Source organism: Chelonoidis abingdonii, chromosome 21, assembly GCF_003597395.2.
Source record: "Chelonoidis abingdonii isolate Lonesome George chromosome 21, CheloAbing_2.0, whole genome shotgun sequence".
In the NCBI taxonomy this organism is placed as follows: Eukaryota; Metazoa; Chordata; order Testudines; family Testudinidae; genus Chelonoidis; species Chelonoidis abingdonii.
In genome coordinates, this window is record NC_133789.1 from 2,794,548 (window position 1) to 2,819,031 (window position 24,484).

General features: G+C 62.0%; 2 protein-coding genes across 3 annotated transcripts in view; one reads left to right on the plus strand and one right to left on the minus strand.

Moving 5' to 3' along the window:
• The window catches only part of IGFBP4 (insulin like growth factor binding protein 4), a 30,188-nt gene extending 17,120 nt beyond the window's left edge, over window positions 1-13,068 (minus strand). For both annotated transcript variants that reach the window (XM_032788983.2, XM_032788982.2), the window contains exon 1: window positions 12,548-13,068. In XM_032788983.2, coding sequence (XP_032644874.1) covers window positions 12,548-12,893 — 346 coding nt within the window. In that variant the 5' untranslated portion in view covers window positions 12,894-13,068. The remainder of the gene's footprint in view (window positions 1-12,547) is intronic.
• An 11,115-nt stretch (window positions 13,069-24,183) lies between these two features.
• The window catches only part of LOC116829861 (uncharacterized), a 10,269-nt gene continuing 9,968 nt past the window's right edge, over window positions 24,184-24,484 (plus strand). The window contains exon 1 of the mRNA XM_075059806.1: window positions 24,184-24,189. Coding sequence (XP_074915907.1) covers window positions 24,184-24,189 — 6 coding nt within the window. The remainder of the gene's footprint in view (window positions 24,190-24,484) is intronic.

Below are 24,484 nucleotides of genomic sequence, written 5' to 3' on the forward strand. Positions count from 1 at the left end.
CCTCTTTGCTCAGCTCCTTTCCCGGGCCAGGAGGTCACCTGATCCCTTTGTCTCCAACACTTTCAGCTGGCACCTTTGCAGAGGAGGGGCCCAGGCCATCAGTTGCTAGGAGACAGAGTGCCCGGCATTTAGGGGCACTGGCCCCTTCCTCTCTAGCAATCACACACCCTGATCCCACCACCTAGATACTTAAGAACTGCCTAGGGGACACTGAGGCACCAACACAGTGTTCAGAGCAAACATTAAGAACAGTCCCAGTTCGTCACACCTAGGAAGTTCTTCCCCGCTCCTCCAAGCATATGGGGAAAATAAGGTGTCTTCCATGAATCTGGAGCCTCCCATTGACCAGCTCCATCCAGCATCCAGCCACCGCCCGGTTGGCACAGCAGCACCTGACACACGGGAAGGTTTAAGGTTCGCACTATTCAGTTTCATGTCTCCAGGTCTGAGAACTTCCACATGGCCTGGGGAGTTTTGCTGACTCAAATCAGCCAACACCAGGCCTGAGTCCAGAGCTGGCCAAACCCTGTCCTGAAGGGCTGCAGGTCCCAGGCCGCACTGCTCCGTTTCTGCAGGGACAGGAGCCCCCCAGCGCAGCTGCAGGAGGGCGCAGGCCAGCTTTCAGGAGGATCTGGGCTTCGTCTCCAAGGGGTGCACTTTGATCTCTCCTTAGCTACTTTGGCCCTGTTCCCTTCCCATCTGGGATCGCGCCTGGAGAGCACCGGCCTGATCTCTCAGCCTGAGCTGGGCCACATTCTCAGCCCTGCTTAGAAACGACCTTCCCCCATTTCTGTCTCAGGCCAGCTAATAATGTTGCCTAATGCAAAAATCTTGTGTCGCTACCCAGCATGGCTGCACTTGGCTGGCGGCCACTGGGAAAGGGGAGAAAGGCCTTGACCTTTGACTGCTTAGGGGGCAGCAGAACAATGGGGCTAGAGCCAGTTTTGGTGCTGGCAGAGCGGCGAGGCTGAACGCGCCTGGGGGAGGGCTAGTGGAGAGTTCACAATAACAAGCCGGCAGGCTGAGGTCTGTGCAGAACACAAACAGGAAAAGGATGTCCGCCTGGCCTGAAGGAATGCAGCCAGCGCTCTCCGCAACCAGCACTGCCACCTGCGGGGGCCTCAGCCAGGGTGCCCCCCTCCTCCTCCAGACTGCAGGGGAGTGTATCTCGCACACTCAGCGTGAAGACCCTGGAGCCCTTGGGGTGCATTTGAGGCCTGGCTACTTAGCCCCCAGGTCGCCCTCAACTCAGCATTGAAGTGAAATCCAGGGCCACAGGGATAGATTTGGATCCCAGGCCCAGGGGATACATCCAGATGAGTGGCTCTGGATTCACACCGCCATGCCTGGGGTCAGCACCAGGTGCAGGTCCAGTGCACATCCCACCGCTGGCTCCAGTCATCCTTGCAACAGGTCCAGGTCTGTGCACAGAGGAAGGCAAACCCACAGTGCATCCTGCCAGCCCCTCTGGTGGGCTTTGCATGGGACGCAGGCTGCCTGCTCCCTCGGCCGACTCCTCCTTTAACCAGGCAGACTCGGCCTCAGCAATGGGCTGCAGCTGCGCCGACGGCTAATCTCCTTCCGGGGTACAGGTGTAACAGACGGGCGGTGATTGTCCCCCTCTGGAAGGCACAGAGGGGACCCCCGCTGGAGTCCCGTTCTGGGCACCACACTTGGGGAAAGATGTGAACAAATGGAAGCGGGACTTGCTGACTTCTCAGGGTCCCTTCTAGCCCCACTTTTCTGTGACTCCATGGAGGGGCCACTTGCCATGGCAACCCGGCACCATGCAAAAGATTCCCAAGGTGCAGCAACCCCCCCGCCCCCGCCCGGCTGTGGCTTGAGCGTTGGCCTTTCTGTTCCCCCTAGGAGGGAAGTGGGAAAAGATACGTTGGGAAGGGGAGGCAGCAGAGCGCAGCGTGACCCAGAAGATGGAAAAGCTGAAGGAAGACGGAACGAGGCCAGGCAGAGCCAAGAATCAGCTGGATTCCTGGAGCAGAATCTGCCACGATGAGAAATCGCTTGGAGTTTAGTAGCTTGTTTTGTCTAAGTCACGTATTGGGACTGGCCCCTCAATATCTTTATTAGCCACCCAGCCGGTACATGACACTGCAGCGAGCGTGCAAGGAGCCCGCAGCCTCCGGCCAGCTCACCAGCAGAAGTGCACTAGCCCTGCGAGAGGTTGACAAGTTTGCAGAGCCCTCGAAATGACCGCAGGCTTAGCCCGAGAACGGTACCAGCCCCATCGCCCTGCATGTGCAAATCCCTCTAACCATCCCCTCACACGCCAGTGGCGGTGCGAGCTGCCTGCCAACCCCCCCTCCCTCCCCCTGGCCCCACCAACATGCCCCGTCCAGCGGAAGAGGGGAGCTCCGGCTCCAGGGCTCATTCGGCTGGGGGGACTGCCTAGCTGCCGTTAGCCCACTCCTGTCTTCATGCACCCGTGGTGGCAGCCCTGGGCGCTCGGTGCTGGGAAGATGTGCCTCCTTTGCTAGCTTGGCACAAAATATTGGGCCTACATAAACTGTGGGTTTCGAGCCATCCTGGAGAGATCCACCTGCTGCAGCAACATGGGCTGTACTGCCGCCATTGGTTAACGGATGGGATAGTCGAGGACACCCTGATGGTTCAGCACAAGAGCCGGTGCTTTGAAGCTGGACATAAACAGCTGCAGCTTTCGGCAGTGCAGCAAGTGCCTCCTGCTCATATGCACCTGCAACCAGTGCCGGGCCTGAGAGGGAACAGCAGCTCCAGGCCCAGCCCACGCCAGACTCCGGGGCTGTCTCAGTGCGGAGCTGGGTCCGGACACACCTCTTGCCCAGTCTGCTGGGTCCTGACCCGCCCACCCACTCGGCTCCGGAGAAGGGTCAGTGTGGGAGGACGGTTGTATTAGCTGGAGGGTGATCACAGCTGAGACCGGCTGGGCCCGGCTCCTCCCAGCAGAGGGCCCATGAAATTCACATTTCCCGTCCCCCATGGGTGTCCCTAGAAGGCAAGATCCCCCCCTTACTCCTGCTGCCTCCCCCGCCCCATCTTTTCCTTGCAGTCCCACAGCACGGAGCAGCTCCCCACCAGCCCTGCAGCCCCCCAACACCAGGGACCAGTGATGCGCTGGGGATGGGTCCTTCTGCCCCTCTGTGGCCGGCTCCTCCCAGCCAAGCACTTTCCCCGGGACCTTTTCTCCTTGTGCTCTTGGCCTTCCCGGCAGAACTTGTTTGGCTTTTGGTACCTTGTCACACGCTGGGGTCTGGGGGGGTCATGCTGAGACGCCTGGTCCCAGCGTCTCAAAGCCCAGCGCAGCCCTGGGGAGAGACTCAAACCCAGCGTGAACCTGTTGGGAGACTCCCATGACTCTGTAGGCTGGGGTGCAGCCAGGGAGCAGACAGGAGGTCTGGGCCAGGGCTGAGGTGGGGCGGGGGGAATGAAACCCCCCAGTTAACCCCTGCCCTGCTGCCATGCTGAGCTCCCTCCTTTCTCACGTTCTCTGTCCTTAACCCCTTCCTGGCCAGGACCACCCCCTGCACTGGGTGCCAAGCGCTGACTGGCACGCGATCACAGCCTGGGTAGCACAGCGGCCCTGCCAGCGGACTGCGGCCCCGAGCACTGGGTCATGCCGAGGAAGGAAGAAAGCCCCCTGTTGAATCACCCACACTCTCTCCAAGCCAGGGAAGTGTGTGTGTGTGTGTTGGGGGTGGGCAATATACACAGCCAAGGCTATAGAGCGTGTGTGTACGTCCCCGCCCTGGAGCATTAGTCCCAATACCAGCCCCCCACACTTGTCCCTGCCCCGCTGCACAGTTCTGGTCCCCCTGCCCCAGAGCAAAGGCCCAGCTGTCTCTGGGTTTCACCTGCTTCTTTGCCCGGTGGCTGCGAATGCGGGAGAGGTGGGGGGGGGGGGTTGCGGAGATGAGACTAATAGGGCCAGGTTTGGGGAGCAGGCTCCGAGTACCGTGCATGAGAGCCCAGCCCCCAAGCCAAAGAGGTGTGGGCCGGAGCCTAGCACCCAGGGTAACCGACTGCGGGTGGTCCTGGCACCGGCGCAGCCGAGTGGGAGGAGTAAAACGCCCTTTCTGGCTGCTGAGCCCCTCTTGCTTGCCAGGGGCCAGCCTGGGGCAGGCAGCGCTGGTCCTGGAGCAGGGCTGGGTCAGGCGGGGAGGGGGAGCGGGTCAGGCAGGAGGCGAAAGGAAGGGCCCAGGGCTGGAGCTGGCTGCAGGGAGCTGGAGGGGGGACCCGGGGCTGCTTCCTCGTCTGTTTGTTATTGGAACCTCTGCAGGGAGGGAAACCACTTCCTCTCCTGGCTGGAGCCTGTGCCAGCCAAGCCATGGCACACCAGAGCGTGAATGAGCCCCAGCGGCAGGGAGGAAGAAGAGGGCTGCTGGGCCACCTGCATGGCTAGATGCACATCTGCGTACCTGGATGTACACCTGCGTGTGCACGGCCCCCCTCCCGTGTCTGCACTCAGGACATCGCATCTCCCAGGGCGTGACGCCCACCTGGTTGCTGCAGGCCAGGCCAGCTGAGTCTGAAAGCCCTGGGGGAGAAGGTGTGGGGGCTGGGCCCTGGAGAAACAGAGAGTGTCTGGTCTGTCTTCCCCAACCGTCCGTTCCTCGCCCGTCCCTCCCACCCCACCAGAGGGCACAGACTGGATTCACACACCCCCTGCCAGACCTCCTGCCAAGCTGCTCCTCCCTGGGGTCTGAGGCACGGACGGCAGCACAAGGCCACACCCTACAAACTCTAGCCACAATTTGGGGTGGGTGTGGCAGTGGCAGTTACCTGTGCTGCTACCAGGGTGACGTGTGTGATGGAAAACCACAGACAGGGACAGATCCACCTGGAGCCAGAGGTGGCCAGAGGGAGGGAGCTCGAAAATGCCCGGAATACCCTGGGAAGCGCTGCTCTGTTTTCTGATGCTGGTTGATCTGGGTTTTCTGTTCCCATATCCCCGCTGGCTCTCTCCTCCTCCCTGGAAAGGCAGAGCGTCTCCCTGCAATCATGTGTCGGCACTGCTAAGCCTGGTGACAAATGGGGCCCAGAATTACATTGCTCTAGAGCAGAGAGACGCCATTAGTCCCCAGGTGCGGCGGATCCTGCTTCGCTCTCTCGAGGCTCGGGGAGCTGCGGGTCGGTGCCAGGCAATGCTGGGTAACGGCTGCTCCCTGCACCATCACCAGCTACAACATAATGATTCTAGAATAAGCTGGGAAGTTGCAGGAGCAGAGCAGGTGCTGAGCCATTACCCCACCACCCCTCGTCTCAGCAGCCACTGCCCCTGGCAGCGGGGTCAGACGGTCGCATCACCCCCAGGCCAGCCCCATTTCCCTGAAGCCCAGGTACTCAGGAACCAGCCTGGCATTTCTGCTGCTCCCTGGGCCCGGCAGAGGAGAGGGCCCCTCGGCTGGACACACAGGCCAAGTCGACCCTGGGGATCAAAGGAAAGAAATCGCCTGATGGGTCCCCAAAGCGTATCCGACAGGACTAGAGCAAAGCCAGCACAGAACAATTGTTCAGAGCTTGGGCTGCTGGAGAGCTTCAGATTTCAGACTTGGGACGCCCCTGACGCGAGAAGAGCAGGAAGCAGAATCCACGCTGCGCGTCCCTGGCAGAAACAACCAGACCAAGCTGGGGTGGTTCTGTCCCCTTGGTCAGGCTCACCCAGCTGGCTGCTATCTCCATTCTGCCTAGCTGCTATTTTTAGCCTGTCCCATAAACAAACTTAAAACTAGCCGCACATGGCCCGTCGCCAGCATGATCCCAGCTCCCCCACCACACCATGGGGGGCGGGGGCTCTGCCAGCGTGGAGACAAGCTAGATTTAAATTAAAGCAGCTGGAAAAACTGAAAGACACAGCGGAGAGCAAGGTGCCATGGGAACCATATGCAGATCAGGCGGCTACCAAGGGGCCGGCATGTTCACGGTGCCCACGTGGCCCTGTGGAGCCAGGGGAAGAGGTTCCCTTCCCCACCATGTCCGTAGCAGCCACACAACATATATGGAGCTCCCACAGGGTCAGATTTCCCCCGACAGATTTATCCAGCACTAAATCATTACTAACTAGTGGCCAAGTGTTGCAGGGGGGACACCTCCTTTGCCGTTTCCTGAATGCCACACACACGCTCAAGAGCAGCAACTGCTGCTGGATGCTACAAGACAGAAACCGACAGAATTAGACAGTGGAACTCATTGCCACAGGAAGTCGCAGGGGCCAAGAATTTTGCACGATTCAAGGAGCTAGGCATCTGGATAACAAGAACACCCAGATTTCTCTTTAATGACAACCCATTTGGGAAGGGAGATTTAGCCTCCTACTGCAAGGTTTAAACTTCTCTCTAACTATTAGAGATCAGGATGACAGCTAACATGGCAGAAGTAGATTATCCCACCTATGCTGACCATGGGGTTCTGACACCTTCCTCTGAGACATCTGCTAGTGCCCACAGGCAGAGAGATGGGACACTGGACTGGATGGAGCTCGGATCTGGCGTAGCCCAGCAGTTCCTGTGCTCTGACAAACCAAACGTTCTTTGGCTTCATACGGACTTTGCACCGCTAGCTTAATGCAGCCATGTTGCAAACTCTCAGGCTTATGGCAAGTGTCATGATAGTCCCAGCTCCTGGAGCCCTGTGATCAGGGGAGAATCTTGGAGCCACTAACCCTAAAAGCTCACAACCCAGACAGCAAATAAAAGAACCCGACTTTTATTTATTTCTGTTTCAATGTCATGATTTCTGGAGCCTGCCTGGTAATTGGGGGTGGCAGCAGAAATAGGGTTAATTACCTGCACTTCCTGAGAACAGCCCAGGAGTCCCTGGGGTGCCATGACCTGGCCTTGTAGCTGGGTTTAATCATTCTCATGCCGGCAGCTGAGCAAACTCAGCCGGGGGCTGCTTTTGGAGATCCCCCGGCTGTTGCTTGAAAGAAGCCAAATTTGAGATTTTAGCTGCCTGCTGCATCTTTTCAAATCCAAACCTGACTGGATTTTTGTTTCCCAAGTGCCTCCAGCACAGACAGGGATCCTCCTCCGTCACCAAATTAAGCCAATCCAGGACCCTAAACACACATCCCATGGGCCCACCTCAGGCCATGGCCCTGCCCCCAACTTGTCACCCTTCTCCTTTCTGGAGAGGCAACAGGTTTCTGAGTTAAGTTGAATGGGCTCACACTCCTTTGAGCTCTTGTTCCAGGCTCTCAGGCAGACACCAGTTATGCTCTGGTCATATTTTCAAGCTTTTCTTTCATCCACGAGAGCCAGGAGCATTTGTTTTTCATTTGCTTTTTAAAAGCTGATATTCCAATCTCATGATATAAGTTGAGAAGCCAGGGCCCATAGGCCTGTTGTGCCTCTCTTAATCCAGTTCCGCTCCTCTCCAGAAGAGTTTGCAATGTCGTTTTCATGGGATGGAACCGTGAACTTGTGGGGTTCCCAGGGACACTGAACCCTGCAGCCAGCTGATTCCTCTTGGTTTCCCTTCCTCTTTGCCCCAGTTCCAGCCAGGCTCCCGTTGGGGTCTAGGTGGGTGGGCATATGTTCTCCCAGCCCATCCCGCGTTCCCAGGGCTCTGTTGGGCAGGCACACACTCACCTGGCTACATCTCTGTATTTGTTTTGCTGGGAGCCACCTAGTTATCAGCCACCAATCTCGTCCGCAAACACAGCCCCAAGAGCGAGAGGAGAATCGCTAGCCAGGCCCAGCCCCACACACGGCCTCATCACGTGGCACCCATCCACAGCCCTGTGGCACCCATCCACAGCCCTCTCCTGCCCCACTGACCCCTGGAGCCTTCCGGAGGGAGTCTAGGGGGCCAGTGAGCTCCCCCTGGGGCAGCCCAAGTGGAAGTACCGGTCAAAGCAAGTGTCCCATTGGCTGTTCTCCCCCTTCCGAGGCTGGGCTGAGCAATTCTACCAGCGAGATGAGCCACTCCCTTGGGGAGCTGTGTCTGGCTTCCCTTTAGCAGGCCTGAACCTCCAACTCGGGGGCCCGGATCCTGAAGTGCAGCAAAGCCCAGGGGAGTCGGGACCCGAGGGGGAGGGGAGCGTGGGTGGGAAGGGTCATGTGCCCCCCGCTGCATTTCCTTCCTTGCCCATTGGCTGGTGCTCAGCCGCCCAGCTGCAAGAGCTGCCTCCCAACGCCGCTCCATTGACAGCCAGGGTGGTGCTACCATGGGGCAGGGCTACGGGCTCCCTCAGCCCCACTGGTGAGCTGTCAAGCCCTGGGCAGGCAGCCAGGTTTTCCACCCCAGACTCAGAACGGCAGGGCCCCCTCTGCACATCAGGGCGGGGACAGGGCAGCAGAGGAGCAGTCTGCCCCCCTAGCAAGGGGTGCGGCTCCAGCAGGCGCCAGCCCATCACACCGCAGGCCCTGTGGTCAAGGGCAAAGATTGCCAGGCCTGGGCTACCATCTCAAGAGCAATCCAACCCCCCTCCCCCCGCCCCCGCCAGGGATTTCAGGGGAAAACCTGTTCCTGGGATGCGCAATTCCTGGTACTAGGGACCCATGTTTGCTGTCCTAGCTACACATTAACGTCTCCCCGTCACGTCTGCCTGAGGACACAAGCAGCGGCTCAGCGGGACGCTCTGCAGGGCCAGGCTGAGCACTTCAACCTCCCTCGCCACAGCCCTCAATTTCCCTGAACCCACCCAGTCCACCCGTCTCCCCAGCCACCCGCCATCCCCCCTTCCGGGGTCCCACCAGCTGCCCCTGTGCCCCCCCAGCCTGCAGTATCAACAGGGGGCTTTGCCCCGGGATCTCAGCCAGGCTGTGCCGACACCTGCTATTGACTACAGCTTGTGTTTTCAGAGGGGCGTGGGCTGCTCAGTTCTCACAGAAAGTCCAGGGGTCCCCAGTGCAGGCAGGGAACGTCACCGAATTCCCAGAGACCCCCCCTGGCAATAAAGCACAGGGGGAGTAACGTACGCTCATCTCATCTCATCCAGTTCCAACGGCACCTGCTCTCTGCCCCATAACAACCTTCCTTCCACCCACTCTCTTGTTCCTGCTGAACATGCTGCCCCAGCGCCCGCCCTGTGGCTGGCTCATCTAGTCCCATAACATTGACCCCCCCATTGGTCTGGCTGTAGCCAGCTGGTTTCTCTTTCCGGAGCTTGTCAGCTCTTTGGGCTGTGCTTGTACAGCCCCTAGCACAGAGGGGTTGTGGTCTGTGCCTAGGGCCCATAGGCATGGCAGTAATACGGATAATGAATAACAACCACGCTTGCTGTCGGTACTGGACATGTGACACACAAGCGAGCAGTTCTTACTCTAGCCAGTAGAGGCCACTGATGACACAAGCCCAGTCTAGCGCCTGCTACACCCATTTTACAGGTTGGGACCTGGGGCACAGGGAGGTTCAGGAACTTGCCACAGTTCTTCCGAGTCAGTAACAGAACCTAAAAGCCCCTCTACTGCCCCCAGCCCTGAGCTCTACCCAATGGGCAGGGCTGCCACCTCTGAGGCACACAAGAACCAGCCAGTCTGTGGGCAGGTCCAGATTCCAGGCTGGGCCAGTTTGAGGGCGGGTGCAGGAAGGGTCTCAGCTCTCAGAAAGTTACATGGGATGTTTGGAGGTGGGATGAGGGCACCGCTTCCCCATTGGCTGGCATCCATCCTGGCACCCATGCCGCATGCATGTGGCCAGGTGGCCACAGCACACTCCCAGCCATGATGGGCATGGCCAGTAGTTAAGACCACTGCACACATGGCCACACGTGGGCAGAGCAAATGGCTTCAGAGTGGCGACCAGGAGGGCACCAGAAAAGCTGGCCAGACCAGTCACAAGCTGGCCAGGGGCCACCTACCAGTGGCCCAGGCTGCCTCGGGGATGCCTACCAGAGGTGTGAGCTCACGGGAGAAAGAAGGGAAGCTGGTGGCAAAGACAATATGACTGGGAGAAGGTTGGACTTAGAGGAGGGCAGCAGAAGGATCCCAACTGTCCTGTGACCTGCACTGTGCTGATGGGGCTGCCCTGAGGCCAGGCGGGTCCAGCTTTGGCGCGCTCCCCGGGGAACAATGCACCTGCTCTCCATGCCCAGACTCACCCAGAGACCCGCGGAGCTGGCTGGAGATCCCAGGTCCCACGTCCTGGCCTCTCCCCCCAGCCAGAGCCTGCGATGCCGGAGGAGACGGGGGACAACGCAGGGCTGTTTTCTAAAGACTCGGTGGGGGGGATTCTGAATTATGCAGGGCAAAGCCTGGCCCCAGCACGGGGGCTGGACAGAGGACAACAGCTGAACACGCCGTCGGCCCTGCAGGCTTCCTAGCAGCCATCACGCCCGCGTCCCTGCAGCCGACTCCCACCCTCCAGCAGCCAGGCAGGGCAGAGGCCAGGGGCTCGCTGGGCAGGGAGTGCCAACGCCATGGTGTCAGAGGAGGAGCGGGGGCTGGAACAGGCAGGTCAGAGCCGTGGGGAAGAGCTGGCGCTGGAGTCCAGTTCACCAGCGGGACAAGCATCAAGGGAGGGATTTTCCAAAGATACATAAGAGGGTTTGGTGCCTGGGTGCAATGGGAACTGGGCACCTGGTCCCCAGGTGTCAGCCCCTCCCTGATTCCCAGCACCAGTTCCCGCAGGTCCCTTCGGGAAATCCTCCCAAGGCCTCTGCAGCCTGGCCTGGCCCAGACCCGCATGCAGCAGAGTCAGGCCTGGGGATTGTTCCCAGCCCAGCCTCCAGTAGGACACCCCAAGGCACCACTGCCCCGACACAGCCGGCTCCCTGAGGGACCCTGGTGTCCCCAGCCCAAGGCCCCTGGAGCGGAAGAGAGAGGGGACAGTACAGGAGGGGGAGGAGGTAGCAGAGACGGAATGCCTGGAGGAGAGGCCTGTGGACGGATGGACGGACAGATGGGTAGGTGGATAGATGGGTGGACGGATGGATAGACGGGTGGACGGACGGATGGGTGGATGGACAGACAGGTGGATGGATAGACGGGTGGACGGATGGGTGGATGGATGGACAGATGGGTGGATGGATGGATAGATGGGTGGACGGATGGATGGACGGGTGGACGGATGGATGGGTGGATGGATAGACAGGTGGACGGATGGATGGACGGACAGACGGGTGGATGGACGGACGGATGGATGGATGGACGGACGGACAGATGGATGAATGGACGGACGGACGGACAGGTGGATGGACAGACGGGTGGATGGACAGACGAGTGGATGGATAGATGGGTGGATGGCCGGATGGGTGGGTGGATGCCCAATATTCCTATTCCACTCGCCCTGGGTGCCACCCTGCAGCTCTCCCTAGCCTGAGCTGCCGGGATCCGTCCTTCACTCCCAGGCTCTTGGCTGGGGTGGGGACCAGGTGTCAGCCCCTCCCTGATTCCCAGCACCAGGGCCAAGGCCAGACCCGGGTTCCAGAGGGCAGCCTGTGCCCGGAGGCTCTTTGTGCCTGAGCTGCTGGGTGGTGCTGGGTGGCCCAGCAGAAGAAGAGGGCACGGGGGTGGGGGGCACCAGGGAACTGGAGGAGGGAGCGTGTCCCTCTGAATAAGGGGAACAAACTTACTGGGCTCCTCTGCTCTGTAACCCCCAGCCGACCTGCCGAGCGCCTGCCCTGGAGCGGAGGGTATGAGGACACGGGGTGCCCCAAGGAACAGGGGCTCAGCCAGCTGCATGACACAGCCCCCATCTCTTACCCCTGCCCCCCAGTGTGTCGCTGGGGAAGGAGGCGGCGTCTGAGGGGCAGTGGCAGGGCCAGAGGATGCAAATCTGACCCTGTGGCGATGGATGGGGAAAGCTAAGGCAGTCTGGGGCTGTCTCGTTCCTGGAGCACCCCCGGCTCAGGGCACAGGGCTGGCCCAGAGGCCTGGAGCCCCCACGGCCCGTAGCCCAGGCTGCATTCGGCTGGTGCTGGGCCAGTTAATTGGCTCTGCCTCTTGGCCGGACTCCGGGCACCGTGTGGAGGTCAAGGATGGGCAAGGGAATCGGTGGGTTTCCTTACCTGGCAAGGAACCCGCCACGGCTGGCACTGGGGGAAACGCAAGCACCTGGCATGGGCTGGGCAAGCTGGACATTAGGTGCCGGGATCCTCATGCTGGTTGTTGCAGGGAACCAGCCCAGCTCTGCCCCCCTGGGATGGCGCAGGGGGTCTGCCGGCTCCTCTACTGCAGCAGCTGGGCTCCTCTGAGTTCCCCTTTGTGCCCAGCGTACCCAGAGAACTGCCCCCTCCTGAGCACAGGCGACTGGCATTAACCCCTTCCCTCCCAAACCATCCCGCTTTGCCTGTCAGCTGAGTCTGGCCATTAGCATCTTCCCACAGTGGCCCCTTCCAGCTGCCATGCCCCCATCGCTGGCACAGTTGGGGGGGCACCTCTGCACCGGTGGATGTTAAAGGACCAGCCGTAGGTACAGCTCCCCTCCCTGCAGCACCCCTGGGCAGCAATGCCAGAGAGCGTGTTCCTGCCACGCGATGCCCAGGCGCAGACCAGCCAACCCCTCCCCTCCCACAAATACCTGCCCCTCGGAGCCAGCCTGTGGGGCTTTGACCCGTCAGGGGTTCCCTTCCCATGCTTCCCCCCACCCCCCACAGGCCCAGCCTCCTTACCTGCCGGCTGGAGGCTCTCTTGCAGGGCCTCGATCTCAGCCAGTTCAGTGCAGACACCCTGTCCATGCATCAGCGTGTGCAGAGGTTTCTCCACCCCCCGGGGCGGGTAGCAGCGCAGCCCAGAGCCGCAGCGCGCAGTGTAAACCCCGCAGGGCGTCCCCTTGCTCAGGGCGCAGGTGGCGCAGCACCCGCAGCCCGGCTCTCGCACCAGCTCCTCACAGCCCACCGGCGCCTTGCAGCGGCTCAGCTTCTCCTCCGAGCAGGGTGGGCAGTGGATGGCTTCGTCGCTTACACACAGGCCTATGGTGGCCAGCAGCAGCACCGCGGAGAGGCCGCCTGAGGGCATGGCGGGCGGACGTACGGACCGGGCACTATGGCGAATAACGGACCAGCCAGCCCAGGGCAGGGGGGAGAGGGAGCGTGCAGGCCAAGGAAGGCAGCAGGGTCCAAGCCAGGCGGCCTCCTGGACTTGCGGAGAGGAGAGGGCTTCACAGCCCGCCCTCAGCCTGGCCAGCAGCCATCCAGACTCCGCACTGCCTGTGCAAGCCGAGAGGCTCTGGACTTTATATCGGCCCCTAGCCACTCCCCCGGCTCCCCGCCTGCCGGAGCTGTCACCAGGCCGGTCCCTCCCCGCCGGGCCAGCCCAGTGCCCGGGGCAGAGAACACCCAGGGCTGGAAGCAGCCCAGAGACAACGGCAAGGGGCTGCTCTGAGCCCCCGGGGAGGGGCTGGAAGGGGCTCAGGCTCCAGAGAGAAGCTGCAGCTCTGATCCCCAGCTCCTGCCATTCCCGTCCTGAGCTCCCCACCCCCAGCTCTGCCGGTGCCCCTCACTCCCAACTTGCAGCCCCCTGCTGTCCTAGCCTGGGCTCCCCCCAGCTCTGCCAGGGCCCCTCACTCCCGACTTGCAGCCCCCTGCTGTCTCAGCCTGGGCTCCCCCCAGCTCTGCTGGGTCCCCTCACTGCCAGCTCGCAGCCCCCTGCTATCCCAGCCCTGGGCTCCAACCCACCCCAGTTCTGTCGGTGCCCCTCACTCCCGACTCGCAGCCCCCTGCTAGCCCAGCGCTGGGCTCCCCCCACAGCTCTGCCGGTGCCCCTCACTCCCGACTCGCAGCCCCCTGCTAGCCCAGCCCTGGGCTCCCCCCTCCCCACACACAGCTCTGCTGGTGACCCTCACTCCTGACCCACAGCCCCCTGCTAGCCCAGCCCTGGGCTCCCCCCAGCCCTGCCAGTGCCCCTCACTCCCGACCTGCAGCCCTCTGCTAACCCAGCACTGACCTCCCCCCTGCAACTCTCCTGGTGCCCCTCACTCCTGACTCGCAGCCCCCTACCCCAACTCTTCAACCGGAGTCAGGAATCGGGAGGGGTTTTGCAAAGTGTCTGAGGTGACTCAGTAAAACACTGAGCTCCACCAGAGTCACTTTGCCTGTGACCAGAGCGAGGACCTGCTCTCTGGGGTCCAGAGGAGAGTCACTGCCTGCTGTGCCCCCAGACACGTGCACATGCCCCCGCCCCCGCTCTGCTTGCCCCTGGCCACGGAGCCATGGCTCACTCCCAGGCAGAGCTTCAAATCCAGGTGCTCAGGATGGAGACTAGCTCCCATAACCCAGCCCAGGATAATTATATATCATTATGGCAGGGACCACCAGGTGGCGCTGTTACATATTGTCTTACAAGGTCTTCTTGGTGTGCGAGCAAGTTTTTAGCCATTGAAGAAATGCAGTGTTGCTGGTAGCATTGTTTGGTTCTTGTGGGTTCTTTGTTGGGGGAGCTGTGGTGAGCAGCAGGAGAGTTTGCTCTTTGCCCTCATCTTGCTAATAACAGTCAATACTGGAGGCAGAGACGCTCCTTGGGAATCAGACACTGGCGTTGGGCTGAGATTCCTGGGGGACAGGATTTCCCTGTATGCTGTTTGTAACCACCTCTGTTCAGGGATGGGCGCATTTATGTAAACAAAACCAGTGACACTAAGCGTATCCCAGCCTCTGCATCACTGATTTCTCCTCCAACAAACCCCAGGTCACAGGGCCCCAACATCTGCTCCTGCCCAGCAGTTGGGCAGGGATAAAGATAAACCAAATTCCCCTCACCTCTAAATCGAGTCTGAGCTCAGAGCAGACACTGGGCCAAGACTGACTTCATTCTTGGCCTATACAGGGCAAGAGGTTCCCTGTGAGAGCAGAGCGGGGATACCGGGCCAAGGGTTCTTCCTGATGCCAGGAGCTGTCCCTCCCCGCTCCCTCTGGAAGCGGTGCCCCCGGAGATTAGCCCAGCTGCTCCTGTTTATTCCAGCCGAATGAAGCTTCCTGAGAAGCAAAATGAAGCTTCTCTGGCCCAATCTGGCCTGAGTGCTCCATGGACCCATTTCTGGGAGGGAGGCAGGACCTGGCAGCCAGTCTGGGGCAGGCTCAGCCCAGCTCTGGGTTTCTTCACAGTCAGGAGAGTCGGAAACTATCAGCAATTTCAACAGCCCTGTGATTGTGCCAGTGCTGACGGAGATCACAGAGCGCAGCTGCCCCCTTTGTGCCCCCCAGCCCTCTGCAGCCCCACGTCCCATTCCAATTGCTGGGGGAAGTTTAGAGCAACAGAACAGGCCTGCACTAGGGGTGGGGGCTGCCCAGGAACGAGGGGTGAGGCACCCATGGGAGGCACAGATGGTGAGGGAGCCCCTACCTTCCCCATCTGCTGAGAACCCCCACCCCGAGCACCCTGCAGTCTGGTCACCCCTCACCATGGTGTCTGGCCCATCTTCCATGCCCCGGTTCCCAGGCCTCCCCCCCACAAGCAGGGGGAGCGCTAGGAGCAGCAAAGCGAGCTGCCCCCAGGGGCCCGACAGCAGATAGGCCCCATCTCTTGGCTCAGAGAGGCCTGTCCATGTCCAGCCCGGTGCCAACGACCTGGGTGTGGCCTGCTGAGTAGCCCAGGGAGCTGCCCCATCCATCGTTGTGATGGAGCAGGGCGGATTTGACCTGGGAATGTTGCAGGGGAGTTACACTGAGGACGGGGGACTTCCCTTGAAGGAAGCTACCTAAGCTGTAACCTGAGCCAGGATGGGGGTTGGGAGAAGTGACACCTTCTGCCTGGGAGCCTGAACAAAGCAGAGGAGGGGCTGCGGAAGTGGGGGAGAACTGCTGGGGGAGGGTTTGTTTTCAGTCTTGGGCTGGGTGGTGCAATGCAGGGAACCCCAAGCTGGGGTCTAAGCTCCCTGAACCCCCAGAAGGACTTGATTGAGGGGTTCTGGTTGTACCTACCTGCTCCGCTTGGGCCTGTGTTCGTGTCGTCTAATGAACATTGTGTTTTCCTGGCTGGCTGAGAGTCAGGGTGAATCCCAGGAAGAGGGGTGCAGGGCCCTGACTTCCCCACTCTCCATATCCATCGTGCCCCAGGGCACTGGGCACCTGCCAGGCAGAGGATTCCCTGCATTCCTGGGCACCCAGCACGGCGGAGGTGGAGACTAAGCTGACAAAAGCCTCCGGAGCCCGGCCCAGGGCACACCAGGGGCCTGGCTCTGTGTCCCTCCCCTGGATCAGCGCAGGCTACAGGGGCTTTGAGCTGCTTGCTGGGGGAAGCTGGTGGCCAAACTGAGATCACAGGGACCCCCCTTCCCCTGCAGCTGTTTGGGACAGGAAGTGAAGGAGAATCCCACCCAGTACTGACTGCCGGGGGCAGGGAGATGCCCGCACTGGGGTTTGGTCAGGTCATGTGAGCTAACAGCCTCCCTCTGCCAACCCACCCAGCGCTCTACAGCTCTGCAAACCAATGCCCAGCTAGCACCAGAGCATCCCCAGTGCCCACCGGCCTGGCACAGCCTCTGCCAGCACAGAACCTCCCTCCTCCGTGCGGGGGAAGTGCCTGCCCCAGGGAAATCCTGATGCGGAGACTGGGGGTCAGCACTGACTTGGGGAACAGTGACCCCGGGAACCTCCACCCCAGGGCCTGCAGTGCTGGGGAATGTCTCCCATCTCAGCACTGGAGGAACGGGCCACTGCGCAGCGTCTCTCTCCCAGGCGCCATCGCTCCCAGCCTGGGCCTGGGCAATGGAAGAAACCAACACTCAGCTGGTGCCTGGAGGCCAAGGGCCAGGGTCAGCCCAGGTGCGAATCCCACGCTTGTGCTCCCCTCCCTGCTGGGAGCTGCAGCACGGCTCTGTGCCCCCCAGCTCTGCGCTCCAGGCCACATCTCCGCTATGGCCCCAAGCCCCGGTGCTATATGCAGGGAGGCAGGAGGCAGGATGATAAGTTGAAAGCTGCTGGCACCTAGTGGCTAGTTAAGAAACTCGAGCGGAAACTGGCCGGATTTGGAGGTGGAGACCCAGGCCCCTCTTAGCTCAGGGTCGTTTATTCCAGCATCTCTATGGCTTTGTGCCTCGCTGCCCCATTCAGACAGTCCCATCGCTCGCTGGATCTGTGCGCAGGGACCCAGCCCCCTTTGTAAGCGCTACGGGATCCCCACCAGGTCGGTACAGACTGTCCCTTCCGGCTGGGGAAACTGAGGCACAGAGCGAGGGCACAATAACCCCTGCTGGCGATCAGTGGCATTGCCAGGACAGGCTGATCCGATAATCATCACTATGCACCCCGCATGCCCCCACCCCCGCCCCACAACCATTGAACAGCTGGGCACTGACTCCCCAAGTGCGCTGAGAAAAGGAACCCAGAGCAGGGGGGCTTCCAAGGAAGGACCCCCAGCCCCTCCCCCAGCCCCAGAATAGCTCCTGGCGACACCCCGGGCCACATCCCCCGGGCGATCCGCTGCACTGAGCCCCGGGGAGTGACACCACCAGAGGTTTTGGCCCCCAATGTTTCCCTTGCACCTTCCAGGGGGCGGGGGGAAGATCAGCTACTTGGGGTCCCCCCCCGGCTTTGAGCCCACCGGCCTCGCCTCCCATTGGCTGCGGCTCCGGGGGGCGTTGCCGGGCCAGGGAGCGCCGCAGCCAATCAGAGCGCGGCCCAGGGGGGTCCCGGGGGAATCCCCTGCGCACGTCACACGGATCCTCCCGGGGCGCTCCCCCATTGGCCCCGCCGAGCTCCGGCTGGGGCTGCAGCGGTGCTGCCCACGGGGGGCGATGCCGCGGGGGTCGCCTCCACCCTGCGCCTCGGGGCCGGGCCGTGGGGCTGCTCCTGGGCGCGCTGCGCCGCTTCTCCGGGCTGGGCTGGACAGCGCCGGGAAACCACCGGCACCTGCTCGGCACCTCCCCAGCCAGGGCTCCGACGTGGAGACGGTGGCGCCCGTGGGCGACGTGACCTTCCCGCTGTGGGACGTGGGGGGCCAGGGCCGGCTCCGGCCCCATGGAGACGCTGCCGGGCTGGTGTTCGTGGTGGAGGGGGCCGGCCCGGAGCGGCTTAGGGAGGCCAGGTGGAGCTGGGAGCCCGGCTGAAGGCGGAGGACGTGCAGGGGGAGCCGCGGGTGCTGCTGGCGAACAAGCAGGACCTGCCCGGTGTCCGGTCCTGCGTGGAGCTGGCGGAGGAGCTAGGCTGGAGGAAGCTGCGTGGGTGCCAGTGACATCAGGGCTGCTGCGCTGGGAGGGGCAGGGGCTGCCCCAGAAGCTGGCTGAGCTGGTGAAGCGCTACTGCAAGGCCAGGGGGCTCTGAGGGTGCTGGGTGGAGAACAGGCCCCAAGGCCAGCCTGGGTCGACCCCTTGGCACGTTTTCAACCAGGTGCCATTGTGCTGCTGGCCCCACGCCTGAGAGAAGCTCCCCGTGACCAGCCGCAAACTGCCTTCTGCCCGGTCAGCTCTCGCCTGGGCTGTGGCGCCTGCAAACGCTGGAGCTGGGACCTCTGGCCCTGACACTGACCATTGCTGGCTCCTGGGTCCCTTCTCCTGCCCGCCTGCCTGGAGCCAGCGGCTTGTACTTAGACTGGCAGCTCCTTGGGGCAGGGCCTGGCTCCTTGCCCTGTGTCCGTGCAGCACTAGCGCATTGGGGTCTGCTCCCAGCCTGGGGCTCCCCGGGGCGCTGGTGCTACTAATATACAACAGGCCACGCTGCACTGAGAGCCAGGCCTGGCGGACACTGGCCAACGTGTCTGCGACCAGCAGCCCCAGGGCTCCGGGGGGGGCACCCCAAGTAGCTGATTTTCCCCCCTCCCTAAGCAGAGACCCTGTGCTGCAGCGGGCCCATCCCCCACTCTATCCCCGCAGCTACCTTGGTATCGTCCCAACAAACCGTGAGTGACTCGCCCACAGGAAGACCCACCCGGAGACCTGGCCCGAGCCCCTGGGAACTGCTGAGCTCCATCTGTGTCTCCCTGGGCCGGCTGGGGCTGGGTAGCAACCATTAACCGTATTGGCCAGCACAGGTCGCCTGGTGCATTTTGTTCCCCCGCTGCAGGAGTGTTGATGTCCTGGGCAAATCCCCCACTGGGGAGCTGAGCTCTGCCCCCTCCCTCCCTCTGCAAGTGGTGCCGCTGGGCCCCCTGTGAGCTCGGCTCGGTAAGATCACAGGCCTGGAAAATTCAGGGCTTGCTGCAGCCGTGAGAGGTTCCCAGGGAGCCTGGGAGTGGAAGGTGTGAGGGAAACATTGGGGGCCAAAACCTCTGGTGGTGTCACTCCCCGGGGCTCAGTGCAGCGGATTCCCCCGGAGGATGTGGCCCGGGGTGTCGCCAGGAGCTATTCTGGGGCTGGGGGAGGGGCTGAGGGTCCTTCCTTGGAAGCCCCCCTGCTCTGGGTTCCTTTTCTCAGCGCACTTGGGGAGTCAGTGCCCAGCTGTTCAATGGTTGTGGGGCGGGGGTGGGAGCATGGGGGGTGCATATTGATGGTTATCGGATCAGCCTGTCCTGGCAATGCCACTGATCGCCAGCAGGGGTTATTGTGCCCTCACTCTGTGCCTCAGTTTCCCCAGCCGGAAGGGACAGTCTGTACCGACCTGGTGGGGATCCCGTAGCGCTTACAAAGGGGGCTGGGTCCCTGCGCACAGATCCAGCGAGCGATGGGACTGTCTGAATGGGGCAGCGAGGCACAAAGCCATAGAGATGCTGGAATAAACGACCCTGAGCTAAGAGGAGCCTGGGCCTCCACCTCCAAATCCGGCCAGTTTCCGCTCGAGTTTCTTAACTAGCCACTAGGTGCCAGCAGCTTTTAACTTATCATCCTGCCTCCCTGCATATAGCACCGGGGCTTGGGGCCATAGGGGAGATGTGGCCTGGAGTGCAGAGCTGGGGGGCACAGAGCCGGTGCTGCAGCTCCCAGCAGGGAGGGGAGCACAAGCGTGGGATTCGCACCTGGGCTGACCCTGGCCCTTGGCCTCCAGGCACCAGCTGAGTGTTGGTTTCTTCCATTGCCCAGGCCCAGGCTGGGAGCGATGGCACCTGGGAGAGAGACGCTGCGCAGTGGCCCGTTCCTCCAGTGCTGAGATGGGAGACATTCCCCAGCACTGCAGGCCCTGGGGTGGAGGTTCCCGGGGTCACTGTTCCCCAAGTCAGTGCTGACCCCCAGTCTCCGCATCAGGATTTCCCTGGGGCAGGCACTTCCCCCGCACGGAGGAGGGAGGTTCTGTGCTGGCAGAGGCTGTGCCAGGCCGGTGGGCACTGGGGATGCTCTGGTGCTAGCTGGGCATTGGTTGGCAGAGCTGTAGAGCGCTGGGTGGGTTGGCAGAGGGAGGCTGTTAGCTCACGTGACCTGGCCAAACCCCAATGTGGACATCTCTCTGCCCCTGCACAGTCAGTTCTGGGTGGGATTCTCCTTCACTTCCTGTCCCAAACAGCTGCAGGGGAAGGGGGGTCCCTGCGATCTCAGTCTGGCCACCAGCTTTCCCCAGCAAGCAGCTCAAAGCCCAGTCACGGACTCACTGATCGTGCCCACTCGTGGCCCTATGCGGTCCATGCGGGGTGCCCCTTTCAGTGAGACAACCCTTCTCGGGGGGCACTCTCTCTCAGGGGTCAGGCCCCTCCACCTCCTGGAGCCACACCCCTCTGAGCCTTAGCACATCTGTCTCTCGCCGTGGGCCCCCTCAGGGAGTCCCCTTGCTCTGGGCCCCCGGGGCCTCCACTCCTGAAGGGGTTGATGCCCCCTGTTCTCTAGCCTGGAGCGACTCTCGGACAGCGTAATATAGGAGGTTTATAGAGAGCTGAACACAGCACAGGAAACTCTCCAGCCTCAGGCCTGGCCTCCCTCTGCCCAGCACAACCCAGTCTCCCTGCATCCTTGTTGGCCTCGCCCCCCTGCTTACCAGCTGGGCAGCTGATACCCCCAGCCCCAGGCCCTGCCTCTGTCCATTGTCTTCTTTCCAGAGAAACAGGGTCATCTGGACCTGCTCTCCTCTCCACCCCCTCGGGCTGGAACTGGCTGGTCCCGTCACCAGGGTCCTCTCATCGCAGCCCATTGTCCTTCCACTGGCCAGAACCGGCTCAGGTCGCTGGGGTCTCCATCCTCCAGGCCATCGCCAGGGTCCCAAGTTCCCTCTCTGGTCCTGTATCCCAACGCACTCCCTCTCCCCTCCCCTCATTAAACCAGTAACACCCGGGGACACTGAGTCCCACCCCTCTGCATGCAACCCCCTGGAAAACTGCGAAAAGATAAGAAAATCTCCCACTTCGTCACAAGCCCCTGTAGCCTGCACTGATCTGGGGGAGGGACACAGAGCCAGACCCCTGGTGTGCCCTGGGCTGGGCTCTGGAGGCTTTTGTCAGCTTGGTCTCCACCTCTGCCCTGCTGGGCGCCCAGGAATGCAGGGAATCCTCTGCCTGGCAGGTGCCCAGTGCCCTGGGGCACGATGGAAAGGGGGCAGCTCCCTGGGCTACTCAGCAGGCCACACCCGGGTCATTGGCGCCATGCTGGGCTGGGGAGGCAGCGGGGCCCAGGCCCGGCTGCTGGACATGGACAGGCCTCTCTGAGCCGAGAGATGGGGCCTATCTGCCATCGGGCCCCTGGGGGCAGCTTGCTTTGCTGCTCCTAGCGCTTCCCCTGCTTGTGGGGGGGAGGCCTGGGAACCCGGGGATGGAAGATGGGCCAGACACCATGGTGAGGGGTGACCAGACTGCAGGGTGCTCGGGGTGGGGGTTCTCAGCGGATGGGGAAGGTAGGGGCTCCCTCGCCATCTGTGTCTCCCATGGGTGCCTCACCCCTCATTCCTGGGCAGCCCCCACCCCTAGTGCAGGCCTGTTCTGTTGCTCTAAACTTCCCCCAGCAATTGGAATGGGACTTGGGGCTGCAGAGGGCTGGGGGGCACAAAGGGGGCAGCTGTGCTCTGAGATCTCCGTCAGCACTGGCACAATCACAGGGGTGTTGAAAATTCTGATAGTTTCCGACTTTCCTGACTGTGAAGAAACCCAGAGCTGGGCTGAGCCTGCCCCAGACTGGCTGCCAGGTCCCACCTCCCTCCCTGTGCTGCGTGTTGTGTGGCGTCGTGTCGCTGTAACCCACCCCAGAGGTGGCTGCATTTGAGGGCCGGGTGCAGCAATGCCAGGCTGTAGCCAGTAGGCTGCCAAACTCGGAGTGCTCCTTGGGCTGGAAGGGCCCAGACCCTGCCGTGCACCTGGCCGTGGCTCCCAGGGCATGCGGGGGCCTCAGTCCCAAGGGGAGGTAGCCTGACGCATCGCTCAGTGCCCCCCTGCCTGGCTGCAGAGGGACGGCATAGCTGGAGCTCCCAGCCGGACCACGCAGTGGCCATGAGACGGGCGAGGCCGGGGAGGTGCCAGCCTTGAGGAGTTGCCCAAACCCAAACAAGCACCCCCCACCGCGGCTCCTTATCAGCCCTTGGCAGGGGGCCGGGGGCTGTTGTGTCTGCGTGGCTGCCCAGGGAACAGAGTGTGCGGGAGGGGGCCTGCCCCCCTCCAGCCCCCTGTCTGGCCTGGAGGCTGATCCCCAGAGGCCCCCGTTCCCCGAACTCACGGAAAGGACGCAGCCCCTGCTTGCGCCCCCTCTCCACCTGGCTCCGGAGAGCTGGGGGGCTGCACTGGGGGGGGGGGTCTCTCCCCTCCACACTTTGCACCCAGCCCGAGACAACTCCAGTCCCCTTCACTCCTGACCCGCATCCCCCTGCTAGGCCAGCCCTGCCCCCCCCACAGCTCTGCCTGTGCCCCTCACTCCCAACCCACTTCCCCCTACTAACCCAGCCCTGCACCTCCCAGCTCTGCCAGTGCCCCTCACTCCCGACCCGCAACCCCCTGCTAGCCCAACCCTGCCCCTCTAGCTCTGCCAGTGCCCCTCACAACCCGCAGCCCCTGCTAGCCCAGCCCTGCACACCACAGCTCTGCCAGTGCCCCTCACTCCTGACCCGCAGCCTCCTGCTAGCCCTATTCCTGCTTCCACCCCAGAGCTCTGCCCACCATGTCCCCCCGCCCTATCCAAGCTCTTGCCATCCCCCACGACCCGAGCTCTTGCACATGCCCCCGTGACGAAGATCATTCATTTCCCAGCTCTTTATCCCACCTGCCTGGTGGTTTACTGCCCATCCCATTTGCCGTGCTGCCATGCATGGGTGGGTGGGGACCGGCTCTTCCCCACGCCTCACTTGTGCCCCGACTGCACCCCCGTATCCCCAGGGCAGCCTTTCTTTGCAACATGAGGTTGGGGTCAGGGCGACTGCCCCGTGAGGGCAGCAGCCCCACACACCTGGAGGAGCTGGCAGGAGGGGAAGGCCGGAGCTCACCAGCCAGGGTCCTCGATACGCGCTCCACTGCACCCAACATACCCAAGTGGAGGAACGATTGCCGCGCCGCTGGGGCCGTGTGTCGGAGTGGGCAGAGAGGACATTAGGTGGTGTAATATACATGCCTAGGCACACTCGTGCATCCCATGCAGCGGTTAGCCCTCATGACGGCGCCGGGCTCTGCGTGAGCGCGGAGGACTATCCGTATGCGGAAAGCGGACCGAACCGGTAGCAGTCATCGCATGGGGCCACCAAGTAGCCAGTCAGGCGCAGATGACCGGAGCAGATCTCCTGCCAAGAGAGCACATTAGTGCCATGAGGACCTGCCAGAGGGCCGCGCTCCTCCATGGCTGCCGTGTGTGTCCTGCTGCTGGGGCATTGGGCTCCCCCAAGCACGGGAGTGACTGGCGCCCCTCAAGTCTGCGTTCCTTGCCCTGCAGCTGCTACCCAAGCCGTCTGACAAACCACCTCACTACCACCTCCAGGCAACCGCCACCACGACCACCGGCCAGCTCGCCGACTCGACTATCCTGAAAATCACGCCGAGGGAGGGTGGAAGGATAGGATCGCCTTAATGATACCTCCCTCGGAATGTGGTGGAAGGGAAGTGCTCGTCACAGTCCGTGCCCCCCCCATCCCATTCACTTGTCTGCCAGTCTATCTCCAAACACCTACCGCGCACAAATATCCAATAAAATGTAAATCAAGTCCGTGGGACGGGGGCTCGCGTTTCGCGATCAGTCCACTAGTCTAGGACGGAACCCAAGCCCCACCGTCCCAGCAGCTCGTGTGGCGCTGAAGGAGATCGGTGAGATGGGAAGCTTGAGTGCGCGCTGGTTCGCAGTAAAGGCAGGGGATGCAGCTAGAGACAGCCAGGACTCTTAGGGCGCGCGTTAGCTTTGTCGTAGCCTTCGTGCACATGACTCTCGTACTCGCGACAACTCTCCTTCCTGGCTTCTCATTGAAGCCTCAGTGTTCCCTGTTGATTGGACATTGTGAGGCGGTCAGCTTCTGGAGCGTAGCGGCGGGTCTCTCATGTCGGTTGGAAAGCGGTCATGCTGGTGAGACCACTCTGCTGGTCTGGATGGGTCCCAATGGAGAGCCACTGAGACCCGACAGCTCTGGCTGCACACTCAAGCTGCTTGACCTAGCAGGTACCCCCATAACGCCGGGGCACACCTGCATCGAGCCAGTGGCTGTGGGTGCAGATCGTGGCTGTCGGTCCCCGCCAGCTGATCGTTCTCCACATATGAGGCAAGGCATGCGTCACCGGGGGGGCTCGCCCACAGGGTTTAGCGGGCAAAGGTGGTGGGCAGCTGGGGCAGGATGCCAACAGAAAGCCTGAGCTTTTGCTTC